Source organism: Podarcis gaigeae, assembly GCF_964106915.1.
Source record: "Podarcis gaigeae genome assembly, chromosome: 4".
Classification (NCBI taxonomy): domain Eukaryota; kingdom Metazoa; phylum Chordata; class Lepidosauria; order Squamata; family Lacertidae; genus Podarcis; species Podarcis gaigeae.
Window position 1 is genome coordinate 22680490 of NC_139677.1, and position 18256 is coordinate 22698745.

At 42.9% G+C, this 18256-nt stretch overlaps 2 protein-coding genes across 5 annotated transcripts in view; one reads left to right on the forward strand and one right to left on the reverse strand.

Annotated features, from left to right (window-relative positions):
- NDFIP2 (Nedd4 family interacting protein 2) overlaps positions 1-2487 on the reverse strand; it is a 55631-nt gene extending 53144 nt beyond the window's left edge. The window contains exon 1 of one of the 2 annotated variants that reach the window (XM_083735371.1): positions 2113-2487. In XM_083735371.1, coding sequence (XP_083591497.1) covers positions 2113-2175 — 63 coding nt within the window. In that variant the 5' untranslated portion in view covers positions 2176-2487. The remainder of the gene's footprint in view (positions 1-2112) is intronic. The other variant, XM_083735369.1, reaches the window with a different exon arrangement.
- Positions 2324-18256, forward strand: part of RBM26 (RNA binding motif protein 26) — a 49126-nt gene continuing 33193 nt past the window's right edge. For 2 of the 3 annotated variants that reach the window (XM_083735250.1, XM_083735252.1), the window contains exons 1-4: positions 3912-4384; positions 14933-15051; positions 17036-17172; positions 17854-17942. In XM_083735250.1, coding sequence (XP_083591376.1) covers positions 4314-4384; positions 14933-15051; positions 17036-17172; positions 17854-17942 — 416 coding nt within the window. In that variant the 5' untranslated portion in view covers positions 3912-4313. Of the gene's footprint in view, positions 2409-3911; positions 4385-14932; positions 15052-17035; positions 17173-17853; positions 17943-18256 lie in introns of those variants that run through there. The other variant, XM_083735251.1, reaches the window with a different exon arrangement.

An 18256-nucleotide genomic window follows, 5' to 3' on the forward strand; every position in this document is an offset into this window, starting at 1 on the left:
TTTTCTGGAGGTATTCAAGGGTAAGCAGTACCAGAACCCTTTTTCCCCTAGAAAAAAAAAAAAACTGGTTAAAAGTGTGGCGCTTCTTGTAACATCATCATGGTTTGTAAGCAGCACTCTTTTTTTTTTGAGAAGAAAAGCGCAGTGTTTAACTACTGTGTAAGCAGGGACACGGGTGGCGCTGTGGGCTAAACCACAGAGCCTAGGACTTGCCAGTCAGAAGGTCGGCGGTTCGAATCCCCGCAATGGGGTGAGCTCCCGTTGCTCGGTCCTGCTCCTGCCAACCTAGCAGTTCGAAAGCATGCCCAAGTGCAAGTAGATAAATAGGTACCACTGCAGCGGGAAGGTAAACGGTGTTTCCATGCGCTGCTATGCTTCGCCAGAAGCGGCTTAGTCATGCTGGCCACATGACCCGGAAACTGTATGCTGGCTCCCTCGGCCAATAAAGTGAGATGAACGCCACAACCCCAGAGTCTTTCATGACTGGACTGAATGGTCAGGGGTCCCTTTACCTTTTAAGCACATCAGGATGAAAAATCTCATTACTGTTTAACTTCACCGCTAACAAGCCATAGCAAATGCTCAGCAGAGCCCAGAACTCGTCTAGCCCCCATTTAAGTTTTGTGCAAGCAAGTCAGAATGAATGCTCCATAAACAGGCCACCTAGAGAACACTTCAAAAAGAGGCACTGCTCCGGCGGGAAGGTAAACGGCATTTCCGTGCGCTGCTCTGGTTCGTCAGAAGTGGCTTAGTCATGCTGGCCACATGACCCGGAAGCTGTACGGCTGCTCCCTCGGCCAATAAAGCGAGATGAGCGTCGCAACCCCAGAGTCGGCCACAACTGAACCTAATGGTCAGGGGTCCTTTTACCTTTTTATGGTATTGAAACAGAGTCAGATTTAGGGCAGTGTGACTGGTTTCTCCACGATGGGGTACTGCAGTTAGGACACGGTGCATGCGCAAAACAGAGAGAGACAGGGAGGGAGCACCAAATTTTGGGCTCGCACAGGGAGCCACTGAAAAACTAAAGTCCACACTGGTTGAAACTATACCCAGGAAGCACTCCACTTATTCAAACAAGGCTAAGTGGCAACAGAACAGTCTCCTTTTCACCATATTGAAAATTAACTTTGCAGCGCGGGCCCTCAGACCTTCCCGCTGCCGTGACGGGCCTTGCGGTCTCCTTGGAGCATGTGACATCTCACATTCTCAACCCTTCTGAAAAAAAGTTAGGGGGAGCCAGGTGCCTGTGCCCTCCCCAACTCATAACAGTATTATTATGCCCATAGTATTGACGGAGAACTGAGGCAAAGCCGTCCCTTACCTAAAACTACCTCATGAGTTCATGGAAGGGGCAAGATTTGAATTGAGGATCTGCCGATTCGTAACCCCAATCCAACCACTTACCTGGGACTTCTGAACGGACACGCGCAGGATTGTGGTGGCAGTGTCCTTGCCACTTCGAAAGCGGCGGTGTCACAAGCAAGGAAACAGGGAGCACAAGAACATAGAGATGAGCCCAGCGGATCGGACCAAAAGCCCAGCATCCTGTTCTCAAAGAGGCCACCTAGATGCCACCTCCAAACATGGCACCCAACTAAGACACTAGTCCGCATGAAGCAAGCACAGAAGTCAGTAGGCTTACATTTCCAAGTTTCCTTTTGCCGAGAAGCAAACAAGAAGCGGAGGTGAAATTTGTCAAACTGAAGCATTTTTAAAAGTTAGAAATGTTCAAATGTGTACATTCTTATTTTATGTAAGTATATGAGCTTTGCTGTGGAGGTCCATTTTCTAGGAACAAGATTTCTGACAGTTCTCCCCCCCCCCTCAAAAAAAAACCTACCCAGAATGCCAATATCAACATTCCAATATTTGGAATTAAACGTTTCCCCTCCAGTCTTGAACCTGAAATATTGAGATTTCCATTTGGATTTTCTCGTTCATTTCCCCCCACATTCCCAGCTTACAAAAAGACAACTGCTTTCTAACTCCATGTATATGTACAACACATTGCAGTGTTTTCCCTGGACGCCTGCTGTTTTTACTCCGGGGGTGCACTATTCTCCTCCTCTTTAAAAAAACGATCTATTCGAATGAGGGAAGATGCAGTACCTGAGATCCATTCTGCCTGTTTCCTATGCCAGATGGTGAAATTCCCCTTGTGTCAATTTCCATACTTCATGGGCACACAAAATCAGGCCCACAGACCGTAGTGTCAATTATCATTTTTCGCACGACAGCCATGGGCTTGACAGGCTCATCCCGATGTCACCAAGTTCCACGCACGGCCATTCCATTCTACAAACAATTGTTTAACAGCCAAGAGTCTCCGTGTTGCTAAGGATATTGATGCATTCCAGGAACATGGAGAATTTCAGCCTGAGATCCTCAGTTCAGGTCCATTCGCGGTATGTAGCATTTTATGGCTCAAATCCTCAGAGGCCGTTGTCACACTACAGGATTTTAATGGCTTCACATTTGACTGCTGTAGTCACATGACGGAATTCGTTTCTATTTTTGCTGTGTTCAGGAGGAGGACAAAACTATTTATAATATTTATTATACAGTATTGATGACCATAATTGATACTCCCATGAACACGGAAGCAGTTAGCTGCTTGGAGGCACTTGGAATACTATAAATAGCCAAAACTATAAAACTAAGAAGGCCAAAAACTTCTATCCTCAAAACAGTCCCTTCCTTTCCTTTTAAATTAGCAGCCACAAATTGCATATGCCATACAGTCTTGGGCCCTCATACCCAAGATTTATTGAATCATCAGACAAGATAGCATTCTCAGCATGCTTTACATGTGACAGGCATAAAACATGAACAGGAATGCAGCTAAGGTTGTACAACACTGCATCCAGCATGAAAATGTTCTATCACAAAGCATGGAGAGTTACAAGTGCTGCTGTTCTTTCAGCCCCGAGTCCAGCTAAATCATGAAGTTAATCCTTCATTTTGTAATTACATCACTAATACAGTTTGTTATTCTATATTAGTATATTCAAACCCACTTAATGGCGGCGAGATACACTTTAATACACTCCCCACAGCCTGCTATATTCAGTGTTAGGGTAGGCAAAAATGGGCAAAATAGCTCTTTCCCCAGTGAATATTTATGAATAGAGTTTCCAATCCACTTTAGCGACTGAGTGCTGAGTTTGTGGTATAATAAGAGCTTTGCAAACTTTTCCTGAAAGTGATTCCTGCAGGGTTTGGCAGTACTTACTGCCAAGTAACTGGGGTGAACAAGAGGAGAAAAGAAGCATAAGGCAACAGGACACATTTCAAAGGCGCAGCATAGTCATATGCCAGACGCAGGAGAGTCTTGCAGAACACGGAAAGGCAAGCACATTGTGGCAGAACATGCTCATTCCAGGCGCACAAACACATTTATATAGAGGGCGGAAATTCCAAACCCTCCAACATTTCTCCAATGAAAATAGGGACATCTTATTCAATAATAATAATTATTATTTTATTATTTATTCCCCGCCCCCCAAAGACTGGGGTGGAATCTACACACATATAAAAAATGCTGTGAAAATGTTTTGAAAAACACATTGAATTTTGCTGAGCTTACTGTCGCCATCTAGCATCACATTTGTATATTGCACTTTAAAACACATTTAAAACGTTTTATTTGCCGCTGTGTAAGTTGCTGCAGCCACTCTGGGCAGCTTTCAACATATAAAAAGCATAATAAAAATAAAACACTAAAAAACATCTCTCTACACAGGGCTGCCTTCAGATGTATTCTGAAGGTTGTATAATTATTTATCTTCTCGGCTCGGGATTGCATATATTGTAACTCCATATCCTCCGACGGGCCACGCCCCCCCGCTTTCGAAGGAGATCCCGGCCCTTCAAACCAGGCGGGGATGCGCGCGCAGCCTCCTCCGGCTAGTGACGCTCCGCCCCGCCGTGCGCCTGCGCGCTAGCTCGCTCTCCCGCCTCCCGCTTTCCCCGCGCGTTGCGCCCCCTCGCGAGGTTTCCGCAAGCCTCGCGACGCTTCCCCGCCGCCATCTTAGTTGTTCCTTGCGCGAAAAGAAGAGGAAAGGAAGGGAAGGGGGCGGGAAAAGGGGGGGGCGGTGGAAATAAGAAAGAAAGGAGAGAGGCTTTAGCTGGGGCCGCGTCTGCATAAGCATTCCGGGGTCAGAATCAGGGCCGGGGAGGCTGCCTGGCCGCCTGCCGTTGCCCCTTTCCTTGGCTCGGGCCTCTCTCTCGGCGTCCCCTCAGGCCCGGGGCCCTCGCCGCCAAGCCATCGTCACCGCTGCCTGAGGAGGCGGGGCTCGGGCCGGCTCTGGATGGTGGCGAGAATGATCATAGAAAACTTCGAGGCGCTGAAATCGTGGCTCAGCAAGACCTTGGCGCCCATGTGAGTAGTAGGGAGCGTGGGGAACGTCTGAACGCCCGCGCACACGTGTATCCAGGGCGCCTTCATTCTGCATATGCGTGTGCGGAGGTGCATAAATGCGCACCCGCCCGCGTGGAGCCTCTGCAAGCGGGGGTTACAAAAATGGACCCATAGTGTCGTGGGGGTGGGGGGTGTCTGGTGTGCAGAAACCTGACTTCTTCCTCCTCCCTTGCATCTAGTTCAGTGGCTCCCAATCGTTGCAAGGTTTGGCTGGGGGTGTTGAAAAGCGGGGTCGCCTAGCCCTAACACACCCCTGTCCCGACCCCCCTTAACCATGAACACCCCATGCCATTCAGTGTCTGAACAGCTTCGAGATGTGAAGCTATGTTACTGTACATCAGAAGCAAACTGGAATGCCAGTGTTAGAAACCCAGATGGGAAAGCTAGGAGCCCTGTGGCACCTTAAACCTAGGTTATGGGCTCCGCAGTGTGCTTTTTTATTGTCTTAGCAAGACTACAAAGCTGTAAATGAATGAACAGCAGCTAAAATGTTACGTTGATTTTGCACATGGTCTGGTCCTCCCTAATACATTGGTACCTCGGGTTACATACGCTTCAGGTTACAGACTCCACTAACCCAGAAACAGTACCTTGGGTTAAGAACTTTGCTTCAGAATGAGAACAGAAATCATGTGGCGGCAGAAGGAGGCCCCATTAGCTAAAGTGGTGCTTCAGGTTAAGAACGGACCTCCGGAACGAATTAAGTACCTAACCCGAGGTACCACTGTATTCTTAAGAGGGCCTCTTCTCCAGTCTTCGGAGAGCAGCTGGAAGTGGGGAGGCAGAAAAAGGTCCTCCTTTACTTCCCCTCTGCAGTTTTAAGCAGAAATCTCAGGTGCTGTACTGCGCCCAGGTGCTGTACTGCGCTAATGATTTCCCTGTCACAGAACACGCCTCGAATAATGGGAGTTTCGAATGCTGGGTGTAGGCAGTTTAAAAGTAGCACACGTGTTCTCTTCAAAGCTATTGCAGTTCACTACCCAAACAGATAGTGACAGCCTTAAAGGCTGTCTGTGGTTAGTAAGAAAACCATCATCACCTTATGATTATTGACTCATAAAAAGTTTCGAACACTGTTCCCAATTAGGGGTCCAGGGACCCCTGGGGGTCCACAGAACCTATCCCGGGGGTCTGCACCTCCATCCCTTGCCTCTCCCTTAAATAAATTTTTGCATGGTAATATCACAAATTTTATCGTCTGTTTTTTTAGCGTACCTAAAATTGTTTGCTTATTAGGGGGTGCTCCACATTTTGTTCATAAAATTGCCTTGCAGAGGTAGCTACCATAGAGTTATAAAAATTTCCCATGGCTTGGATTTTGAAAAATAGGGGGTCTTCAGTAATTAGCTAATTGGGAACCACTGATCTAGTTCACTCTGTGAAGGTGTGTTTGTTTTTTGTCTTCGGTGGGGTGGAGGAGGGGGGAACATTGTGTATGGAGGTGCCTTCAACTCACGACAGCCCCTATACCTGCAGCCTGTAGTGGTACAACTCGAAACAAAAGTTGGAAATTAGCCCACATAGGTATTGCTGCCTCGACGTTTGTGGAAGGGACTTCTGCACAAGAGGATGGGTGACTTGACCTTCCCTTGCTGTATTTGTTGTGAAAGTTTGCTGTGCTTAACTGATCTGCACCTATGGCTTATGTATGCATACGCCTTGATCTGGTACGCCTGACTCTTACATATGTATGTTTCAGACTTTATAGTGTGTAAATAACTGATGCTGTATAGAATTATACCGCCATCATATTGGATGATGTATAGTTTCCTTATGAGAAAGCACACTTAATTAACAAATACATTGTGCACTTCTGTCATAAAGTCATGTGAGCAAGGAATTAAAGGGTAAAAGTAAAAGTTCAGTTGCAAGAAATTTTCGAAATGTCAACTGTCGTTCTTGCCTGTTTGAGACTCTTGCCTAACAGTGTATTAAATTGAATTGTTGGTTCATTCTTTGGTGCTTTGAATTGAATTGTTGACACCAAAGTTTTGAGAGTGCAGTGTGTTTTTAATAGATGTTTATTCTTGCCAGCTATTTCCGGGCTACCACCAATTCAAAGGGTTTGCACTGTGCAGCTGATATGTAGAAAAACATGCAGGAATTGTGATTTGTGGCAAAGCAGGGTGTTGGTACAGTGGAAATACTCCTGGGATGAAGAATCAGTAATTCTTTTAACATAACAAAACATCATTTTAATATAACTTACTGCATAAAAGCAGAATGGACAAAACACGATAAGAAAATTTAATGACTGTGCTACTCCTTTGCAATGTCTCAGAAGTTGAACATTGTAAGTTGATTTCTGGATGTGTAACTACATTTTGGGATTATAGAATTGTAGAGTTGGAAGGTACCCCAAGAGTCATTTATTCCAGTCTTCTGCAATGCAGGACTCTCTTGCCCAATATGGGGCTCAACCCACAACCCTGTGATTAACAATCTTATGCTGTGTGCAGATTAAGCTTCCATAACCAGCGTGATAAGAAATGGTATGAAGAGTTATCATTGGTTCTCAGTTTGTCCAGTTTTTGGTCATGCCAGGGATTCTTGTTTCAAATGCAGAAGTAGGGACCTTGTACAGAAATCGTTACATTCTTTGCAAGAGCTGATTTGTTTGGCTGAGGATAGTGAACCCTAGATGGAAATGCAATATGAGCTTTTTAAACACAAAAGTCCTGGAAGGATCAGATGACCACTTAGATTCTAAAGGTGTGATTTTGGGTGCCAAATAAATACAGTGGTACCTCTGGTTACGTACTGAATTCGTTCCGGAGGTCTGTTCTTAACCTGAAAGTGTTCTTAACCTGAAGCACCACTTTAGCTAATGGGGCCTCCCGCTGCTGCCGTGCCACCGCCATGTGATTTCTGTTCTCATCCTGAAGCAAAGTTCTTAACCCGAGGTACTATTTCTGGGTTAGCGGAGTCCGTAACCTGAAGCGTATGTAACTTGAAGCATATGTAACTCGAGGTACCACTGTACTGAAAATGCAAGACGATTCTTTAACTTTTGTGCCCAGTGAAGTGTGCTGTGTGTGGAAACATTCATGTGTATATGTGCAAACAAGGGGAAATCTTGAAATCCTTGGTCAGATATGTATATTTTTGTGCAGTTTTGCAGTTAGGTTTTAGGAGTGGTTGGTCATCTGCTACATCTTGTTTGGAAAAGCGGCACCGCATTGTGGTTGCTCTCTGCCTTAAGAACAGAAGACATAGGACACATGTAGCCACTTCATAAAATGGGAAGGGCTGCAGCTCAGAAGTAGACCATTTTCTTTGCATGGAGGTTCAATCCCTGGCAACTCCAGGTAGGGCTAAGAGAAATTCCTGCTAGAAACCCTGGAGAGCCATTGTCAGTCTAGACCAGGGCTTCACAAACTGTGGTCCACAAACATGATTCTGGTGTTCCACAGTGTGCCTGTGAATTCTGTGGAATTCTATGGACTTCAACTTGCAATCAGTCTTGGATAAGAAATAAAAGAAGCAGTTAAAATGCAAATAGAAGTCACACATCATTTTGCATAGTGCATTACAATAGCTAAAATAGGCGCGTGGGGGGGAATCATTAAGTGGCCCTTCACGAGTCTAATTTTCAAGCGGTTCATAGAGGGGAAAGTGTTAGGGAATCACGGGTCTAGATAATACTGAGCTGCTTTGACTAAGTGTATGGTCGTTTCCTATACTGCATAGTACTTTTCTGTTAATTGTGGAATTGGGAAATGCAGCACTGCTGCTGATGCAGTCCTAGTACTCTGTTGTCTAGCCTTCTTAACAAGCGAAAGGTCTTATCTAGGTAGAGTTGAGGGAATCAATACAACCATTGTAGCATTTCACTATTTACCTACTTGGGGCAGAGTAGCATAGTGCAGCAATAGCTGCCTGGGCAGGTTCACCTTGAACTTTCTGGTGATCTTCGGAAACGATTATTACCAGCCCTAAGTGAGTAGCAAATTGCATAGCTACATTTGCAAGTAATGGTAGCATACCATGGAGAAAGATTCTAGTTCAGCTTGTTCTTGTTGCACTGGATGGGCACACTTTTTTTTTCACACCAGAGAGCTTTAAAAAATGTGATTCATTCCATCGTCTGAAGTGAGATAGTGTGTTCTGCCATTCCCATTCCCATCTTATGCATGTCTGGACCAGGCTATTCTTTGCAGATAAATATGTGGCTAAGGAAAACATTGACTTGGAATCCTTTTTTTTTTTTAATATCACTTTTTGATACCAAACATGGAGACTTCTTTGCAATCAATCTCTCTAAGAAACATGCATAAACTTTTCTGTCATATGGCTACCGATACCACTTCAAATATGGTAGATTTTCTTAATGGAGAATCTATCTGATAAAAGATGAGTGTCCTCATAAGACAGCAGTCTTGTGAACACAATAAGTAAATATGGAATGGTTATTGTGAAAATAGGTTTTGATTATTATTCTAAACTTTTTTGCTCCCTGTTTTCCTTATTAATATACTTGTCTCCTAGTTTAAAAGCATCCCTGGAGGTGCTGTCCGTGTAGACTGGGCAAACACTTTCAGTGATTGTTGTTGCCGTGTTGATTCACTGCAGTGCTCCCTGGAGTTTTCAATCATATTTATTTCTCATTTGAACTACTTGTTTGATTTGGCTTTTTCAGGATATTCAACCTATTGCCCTTTAGTTCTCTTGGAATGATACTTTTTGCACAAGCTTACTATTTTCTAACTCAGGTTATTTTGGGAAATCATGGTTAAACATTGTATTGTACAGAGACATTGTCGAAGCATAGGCTCATTAAAATGGAAAGTGTTCCTTCTGCTTGTTAAATGCCCTGGGATTTTGTTGCTGTAATTCATTATGACGGGAATACAATCAAGGAGATGGTTTAAATGTAGTTCATGGTTTTATTAGTACTTTGGTTTCCCATCTTTTATATTACCGTAAATAAGCTGTGTGTAGGAGAAATCTTTGGGCAGGAAGAGTAAGGGGCAGCATTGAGAGGCCTGCAAGTCCCCAAAAGGAGGCAAAGCCTCAACATGATGCAGACATTTATTGGAACAGTAAACTGAAATGCATTGTATACATTTCTGAGGCAAAGAAATTTCTATTCCATTTACGTTGCCTGAATAAATGATAAAATGGCTTGACTGAATCGTCACAATGTAGAATAGAAATCTTTTTCATGAAGAAGGAAATCACTTATTTACTTGAATCTAATATGCCATTGAATCTAATGCACACCTCGATTTTCAGAACCTTGAAACCGAAAAAGTATTTGCTGGCGAATGTAAATGTGCCATAGAATCTAATGCACACCTTAATTTTCGCAACATCATTTGGCAAAAAAATGTGAGCATTAGATTCGAGTAAATACAGCATGATGGACATACTTTATTTTGTAATGAATTTCTGCAGTTGCCTGTTTTGGGACTTAAAGTCCTCTCTTTTTTAACTTCCTGAGAGGATTTGTTTTCTTCTTATATTCTAAAAGTTTTTGGTCCCCTGTTTTCATAGATTTTCTCACATTTTTCATGTCATTTGGATTCTTTATACATAGTTCATAGTTTAATATATGATCAAGTTGCATGGATGACCCATTCATTTTGGTCCCAGGGAACAGCACTAAAAACTGTTGTGTTTGGAAAATATGATGTTGCAGGTAAGCTACTCGTAGTTGGATTTGTTCTTTGCTATTTGCACCACTTTTATATAATGTTATCCAAAAGAATACAAAGATAAAGTGTGTACAACTGAATGTTGCTGAGTGGGCAGAGTTTGTAGCTCAGAACTGGGGTATACATTTATAACTTTCATTAGGCTTCTGAAACTTGATTTCTGGAAATATTTGCTCAGATGGCTAAACAAATTATGATGCTATGCCATATTGGCAACAAGATTCTTGTCAACAAGTCAATTAAAAATGGTGAATGTTGTATGTAAATAGTTCAAATGAGTTTGTGAGCTATATAAAAACTGGAAGAATGTCTGTAATTGTCAAGAGAGCTAAACTTCCATTTTTAAAATGACTTCTTTTTTAAAGGTTTTTAATCTTGTACCATGTAATTGTGTAAACTCTCCAGCCTTGGAAGGTTTGCTGAGTAACCGCAAAATACAGTGATTTTTAACAGGTGTGTGTTGCAGTCTAGCATGGTTTTGAAACACTTGAAGCAGATGTAAGCTTCTGAACTTGATGCATCCAGGGGAATCATGACACAGGAAGCTTCATATGGTAAAGGTTTTAAAGGGTACACAACAAGGGACATCATCATGGCAACCAGCCCCTACAAGGTCTTTTGTTATCATTCCAGCACGATTGTTGGCTCACCTTCCTCTTCACTCAACATGATTTTCATGCTTGAGTCAGCCTGTTGAATTTCTGAGAAGCTCACTTTTTTATTTATCTTTAAGATTTCCTATGCACCCTTCATTGTAAGGTCCCAGGATGGGTTACAACAATAAAATGCAAAATTATGAAAACAGATAAAGCAATTGCAATGATAATGTATGTAAACTGTTCCAAACAGAAGAGAACAATGTAAATTCAACAGAGGAGGAGGTTGATTCCTGAAGATAAAACAGTAGAACAGACTCCCATGAGAGGTGGTGGAGTCTGCTTCCTTGGAGGTTTTTATGCAGAGGTTGGTTGGCCATCTGTCATGTATGATTTAGTTGAGAGTCCAGCATTGCTGGGGTTGGACTAAATGACCCTTGGGGTCCCTTCCAGCTCTACAATCCTATGATTCTATGAAACATTAATTCAGTGGCCATATACTGTGCAGAATATATATTAGATGTCTGAATTCCTTAAATGCTTAGAAATTTTAATGTAATACTGGTCGGGGACCTTTCACTGATAACTTTGAAATTTTAAGACAGAGGTTTTCAACCTTTTTGAGTCCCCAGCTCCCTTGACCAACTCCATTTTTCTGCTGCACCCCTGTGGGGCTCAGGAACCCAGTTATGTCACCCCTTTCTCGCAGAACTGGCAGCCTCTTACCCTTTTTTGAACACCCTCCATTGTGGAGTGTTTCCTCAACCTCCTTTTACCTGTCCTTGGGAGTCCTCCTGGCAGTCACTACTGCCCCCCCGTCTCTGAGTTCCCCCCTGCCGCAAAGAGCTACCTCCTCCCACTGCCTCACAGGGGCCTGGGAAGAGGATGCCCCCCGCCTTGGTGGCCCAACGGAGACTGGCCAGAGGTGAACATGAGGCCAGCACCTTACTCACTTTGGGAGGCAGCAATAGCAGCAGCGGTTGCTGATGGGTCTGCATGGTGGAAAGGCTCCCTTTCAGAACCAGACACTCAGCTTCTAGGCACGCCTTGCACACAGCAAGCACAAGAAAGGCAGAACCGTGCCTGCCTGCCAGGCCTCCCACTTGTCTGTCCATTCCCAACAGCAAGGACCTGGCGGACTGGCTGGCTGAGCTCCCTTGCCCGCTTGCTTGCTTGCTCCAAGGCTGCCTCAGCTCCTGGCAACCAGCACCCCCTGACCAGTCCCTGAGACACCATTCGCCTGGGGAGCTTGTAGCCAGGGCTGCTGCAACAAACAGCTGTGAAAGCCCTTGGGAGGCAGACACATGAGAGGGCATCAGAGGAGGGGGGGGGAGAGGGACTGAGGTCAGTGTTGCCTGTGGCACATCTGAGCTTCTTTCAAGGCATCCCAGGGTGCCATGGCACACTGGTTGAAAACCACTGCTTTAAGGTATCCTATACCATATTTCACAAACTTCAGTTACTTGTTACTCAATCACTGTATTGTTATTATTTTTAAGTGCTTCAAAATGGTGGGTTGTAGCCAGCAAAGTTCTATTGGTAGACCCACTGAAATTTAATGCACCTATTAATTTCAGTGGTTCTATTCTCAGTACAACAACAACAACAAATTATATTATTTGTATGCTGCCCATCTGATTGGGTTGTCCCACCACTCTGGGTGGCAAGATACACCTTGTATCTTGTTTTTAAGAATGGGAAGTAGTAGTAGTAATAATAATAATAATAATAATAATAATAATAATAATAATAATAATAATAATAATTAATAATTGGGCGGCTTCCAAAAAAAATATTAAAATACTCTAATACATCGAACATTAAAAGCTTCCCTGAACGTATTAAACTTTTGTTTAATATTATGTTCGGTGTTTTTTCTAATCTCTGTGCAAGTGACCAACTGTTTTGTCTTGAAGAACATGATGGATAAGGAATATTTAAAATAGTGTAAAGTTAATTTTTAATTTAAAAGAACATCCAGTCTTGCAAAGACCGTTGATGCTTTCAGGTGTTCCCAGTTTCCTTGAACCATCTCTTTAAGGCTACTTTGATCATGACATTCAGAGAACATTACTTGTTTAGATGGAATATCACACTCCTCCACAGAGAGACTGAAATTAGTCTCCTTTAGATAGATGCACAATGATGAAACAAGTTAGTAAAGTTTCAGCTGAACCCTATGCCAGTCGTGTATCACACCTACACCTTAAGGATACTCTAGTTGGATAAGTACCGTATTTTTCGCTCTGTAACACGCACCCAACGATAACACACACATAGTTTTTAGAGGAGGAAAACAAGGGGAAAAAAATACTCTAAACGAAACAGCAGATGTATGATTTTTGTGGTTCATGCTGTGGCCACAGACATGTGATCTGACGGTGAGTTTGGGGTAGCCCAATGCAAAAAAAATGGATCCATGTGGATCCATGCTTTGTAACCACGTTTTTGCACCACTGCGGCCCCAGGCAACAGTGGGTGCGTGATTTTTTTGATGCAAGATGCAGCCATGGACATGCTATGTGATGTGATGGTGAATTTGGGGTGACCCAGTGCAAAAATCCTGAGGATCCATGTGGATCTGTGCTTTGTAACCACGTTTTAAGTGGGGAGGGAAGGAAAAGCACTCAAGGGACAAGGGACACGCGTGGGGTGGGTGGAGAAGGATGCTGTTAATAATGCAGAAGAGGGGTTTAAGGGGAGAAGGCTCCTCTCCTCTTCCGCTTTGCTCCTTTAAAGCAAGCAGGCTCTCTGTCCCTCTCTCCTCCCCACTCAGCGGCTCTTCTCCCGCTTTGTTGTTTCAAAGCAAGCCATGGAGGAGGGAAGGGGAACCATGGATCCTCTGCTCACGACTGCAGCAGATCCCCCCGCCATCCGTAGGCATTCGCTCCATAACACGCACAGATATTTCCCCTTACTTTCTAGGAGGAAAAAAGTGAGTGTTATGGTGCAAAAAATACGGTAAATTTGAAGATGACGCGTATGAGCATATTGAAAAGCCTAGATCTCCCTTTATCTGGAACTCTAAAGCAATTTGGTGGTAAACGTGTGGAATGTTATTGACCCTGCCCTGATACCATTTGTGGTGGTGTTAAAGGAAGTGAATGTCTTGGGATCATGTTGACTTCTTGGACTTTCATGCAGCTTTTATGGTTTCTCAGTTACTACAGTAGTGGCAGAACTGACATCAAAAGTTGTAAAAGTAAAAACCTTGATTTTTCCATAATTTAATCCTCACAGAAACAACCTATGGCAATTTATACTTCACCATAGTGCTTTTTTAAATAGAACTGTATTATAACAAGCTAAATACATACAGGTATCAATATATAACAGTATTCCACAACCTTTCATCATTGAGGACTATTTGCAACATTGAATTGTGGAAGAACCCAAAAGTTTTATGAATGCTTTTTCAGTGCTGTTGGGGTGCATTTAAACCCACTTGTCAATGGATGGTTAAGAAAGAAGTGACAATGTGATTGTCCTTGAGCCAACTTTTGGTTAGCCATGAAATGCTTTTATGTTTAGTATTAGCCGGTTCTTTTTTTCTCTGTGTGATACCTCATCAGCTAATTACATATACTCTGCACAACAGTAACTAATGGCTAGAAGCCCAGTAATTATCATTGATAAAATGAACATCACAATGGTAAAACTATCCCAATGAAACTTCACCCACCTTTTTTAAATAAGTAAGAACAGCAGAGGCCACAATTCCTTTACTAACTGCGTGGGGTTTCTGTTCTTGCCCCCCCCCCCCCCCCCGTACATGTTGGCGGAGCATATATTAGCCAGTCCTGTTGCCCCATTCCACATCCAAAAGCTCCCAAGTGTTGGCAATTACACATCAGTTGAATGTTCCTAAAATGGTCATGCCTGTATTTTAATGATTGGGGCAAAGGGGATTTAATACTTTGCAGAAAGCCTGGCTGAAGGGTACACAATGCCCAGCATTTTGGGTCAACCTTACACATTTTGACCCTGTCACTGAAGGCTGGGTAACCCTTGTTAAGGGATGGGAACAGCCATGAGCACAACAGTGGTCCAAAACGCAGTGAAGCAAAACAAATGGATGAAACTCATAGACTGGCTTTTTCAGTAGAAGTTGACACTTGATTCATTTTATATAACACACATCAATGCAAAAGGAAAGTGTAAAGATACGGAACACCCTGGGCATACTGCACCAGCTTGAGTTAACTTTTTAGGATATCTTCATTACTGACAGAAGTCTTGTTTTGCTTCTTTTACAGATGTGATGCAGACCCATCAGCTCTAGCTAAGTATGTTCTTGCTTTGGTAAAGAAGGATAAAAGTGAGAAAGAACTGAGGGCGTTATGTGTTGATCAGTTGGATGTGTTTCTTCAAAAGGGTAAGCTCTTGTAAATATATCACTGACTTGTTCTGAATTCTGACTCCATCTTGAATTAATTGTATATGATTATTATTGCATCCTGGGCTGAATGGCTCTGCATTAAATAGAACAAAAAAGTATGCAGCCCAACAGATTTGTTGATTAAAAGAAATACAGTGGTGCCTCGCAAGACGAAAAGAATCCGTCTCTTCGTCTGGCGTTTTTTTCGTCTTGCGAAGCAAGCCTATTGAAGGTTTATTGGATTAGCGGTATTAGCGGCTTTTAGCGACTTATCGGCTTATCGGATAAGCGGCTTAGCGGCTTAGAAAAAGGGGGGGGAAGGGAAAAAAAAACCTGCAGGAACTCGCAAGACATTTTCGTCTTGCGAAGCAAGCCCATAGGAAATTCGTTTTGCGAAGCACCTCCAACACGGAAAACTCTTTCGTCTAGCGAGTTTTCCGTCTTGTGAGGCATTCGTCTTGCGGGGCACCACTGTAAAGTAGTGTATAACATCTAAGAGACATTATAGATACTCAAATCCTGTTGTAGAAAATAAATGCATCATATGTCTCACTCTTGGAAGCTATGAATCCTTTTGAGTGGTTATTGGATTATCATCTAGAATTAAGTATTAGAAATACTAAGAATTAAATAGTAGATGCCTTAGATATATAAAAAATACAGTCGTACCTTGGAAGTCGAATGGAATCCATTCTGGAAGTCTGTTTGACTTCCAAAACTTTCGGAAATCAAGCTGTCGCTTCTGATAGGCTGCAGGAAGCTCCTGCGGAACCCGCGTCAGGCGTTCGGGTTCCAAAGAACATTCGCAAACTGGAACACTGACTTCTGGGTTTGCGGCGTTCGGTAGCCAAAACGATCTACTCGTAAGGTGTTTGACTTCTGAGGTATGACTGTGAATATAATAAATCAAATGCTTTCAATTACAGAGCACTCCCCAGGCATTTTTATAAACCCAAACATTTTGTCATTTTTAAATGAATAGTGCAGTTTGTGAGTTTGTATCTGTCACACCAAAAATTGATTGTAGTCAACCCAAAGTTGTGTTTTAGTCTACCATCTTGATTCAAAATGGCCCCTGGCACCCAAACATTAAGACTACCGCCCCCACCTTTTGCATTCTTCTACCAAGTTTGGTGACGGTATATCAAGAGGCAACCTATAGAGAAGAGACGAACAAAACTTTCGAAAGTGCATAGTAGATATACTTCTCTCTCCTCTGTGCTCTGCTTGCTAGAACTGCTCTTTTTCCATGTGCTGTCCATAAAGAGTGTGCCAACACTTGAGGAGGCAGATGAATGCCTGATGCTGCTTTTCTCAAGATTGAAAGCTCCAGGGATGGGTTTTGGGGATACAGTGGTGCCTCGCTAGACGAAAAGAATTCGTTCCGCGATTCTCTTCGTCTAGCGGTTTTTTCGTCTTGCGAAGCAAGCCCATTGACAGCTTAGCGGATTAGCGCTACAGCTGTCAAGCGGTTTCCAGCGATCAGCTGCTAAGCGGCTTATCAGCGGAACAGCTGATAAGCGGCTTAGCGGCTTAAGAAAAGGCGAAAAAAGCGAAAAAAACCCGCGGGGGGATGCAAGATTTTTTTCGTCTTGCGAAGCAACCCCATAGGGAAATTCGTTTTACGAAGCGCTTCCAAAACGGAAAACCCTTTCGTCTAGCGGGTTTTTCGTCTTGCGAGGCGTTCGTCTTGCGGGGCACCACTGTAGAAAGTGCCAACACTTGAGGAGGCAGATGAATGCCTGATGCTGCTTTTCTCAAGATTGAAAGCTCCAGGGATGGGTTTTGGGGATAGCACTGTGCCATTGATGGGAAAGGGTTGGTTTACTGTAGGTCTTCTCTACTGCCTACAGTTGTCATGTACCCCAAGCAAACAGAAGAGTGACCATTTGCTCAACCAATGCAAAATGGCTAATTGAATTCTGAGTAATACTAGCCATAGAAATTGATTGTCAAGTGTTACCTTTGGATCTTGTTTTAGAGACCCAGATATTCGTAGAAAAACTTTTTGATGCTGTGAATACAAAGAGCTATCTACCTCCACCAGAGCAGCCAACATCGGGAAGCCTGAAATCAGACTTTTTTCAGCATCAGGAAAAAGAAACTAAGAAGGAAGAGGTAGGGATCAGTCATGCACCCTCTTCTTAATGCGTATCTTGCAATTTGCATCTGTATGTTTAATCTGTTTTCAGTTACAATGCATTTAAATGCCAGTTTCTTAAAGCTCAATACTTTTGATAGGTGATCGTTGAGGATAAACGTCCCTTGGTGACTCTTAACTACATGATATAGTGAACCTTATAGAATGAAGCTATGGGTGTTACTATTGGATCGAGGGTGTGAGACTAGTATTTACAGGTGCAATATTTGTTTGGAGAACCTTGAGCAAGAGTGGATTATCACATATATGTCTAAAAACCCTTATTTATTGTATTATAATGTTTATTAAATTTCTACACCGCCCTTCATCCAAAGTTCACAGAGCGATTTGCAATATAAAAACACAAAAGGACATACCATGGTAACAAACAAAAGCAATACCTCCCAGTTTAAAAGGTCATTGATTGTTTAATTAACCCAAGGCATGGGAGAAGTGGAATTTTTTGCCTGATGCCTCTTCTAAACTTCAAATTCTCATGTCAAAGCTTCTTCTTTGTTACAAAGGTGTGCAGTTTTGAGGGCTGAGGTTGGCGTAGAATTCTTGAGAAGGATTTTGAAATGGTTCTATTTTGTTTGGTTGCTGGATGTTTCTCTGGGTGCTATACTCTTGTCTGATTTTCATTTTCCTTCTTTATCAAGGTCATTAAAGAGGAAGAGCGAGAGAAAAAGTTTTCTAGAAGGCTAAACCATAGTCCCCCTCAGTCAAGTTCACGCTATCGAGAAACCAGGTGATCATGTATTCTGTCCCTTGTAGTAAAAACCAGGAGAGGTTATTTAATAAAGTTTTCATGTTGTTTTTTACTGGCTTTGCCTTCCTTTTTCATGTATAAATGTTTTGAGGTGGATTTAGTTACATTGTTTGCTGTTACAGCAGTTTGAAACAAATTATATGGTAAGGATACAAAGGTATAAATGAGCAAGTCTCCATGTGTAATACATACAGAGCACAATCCAAATTTTGTAATTTTTAATGAAGTTTTTATAGATACATAAGGGAGTGTGCGTTCAAACATAGCTATCTCCTTCTACCTGACAGTTTTGA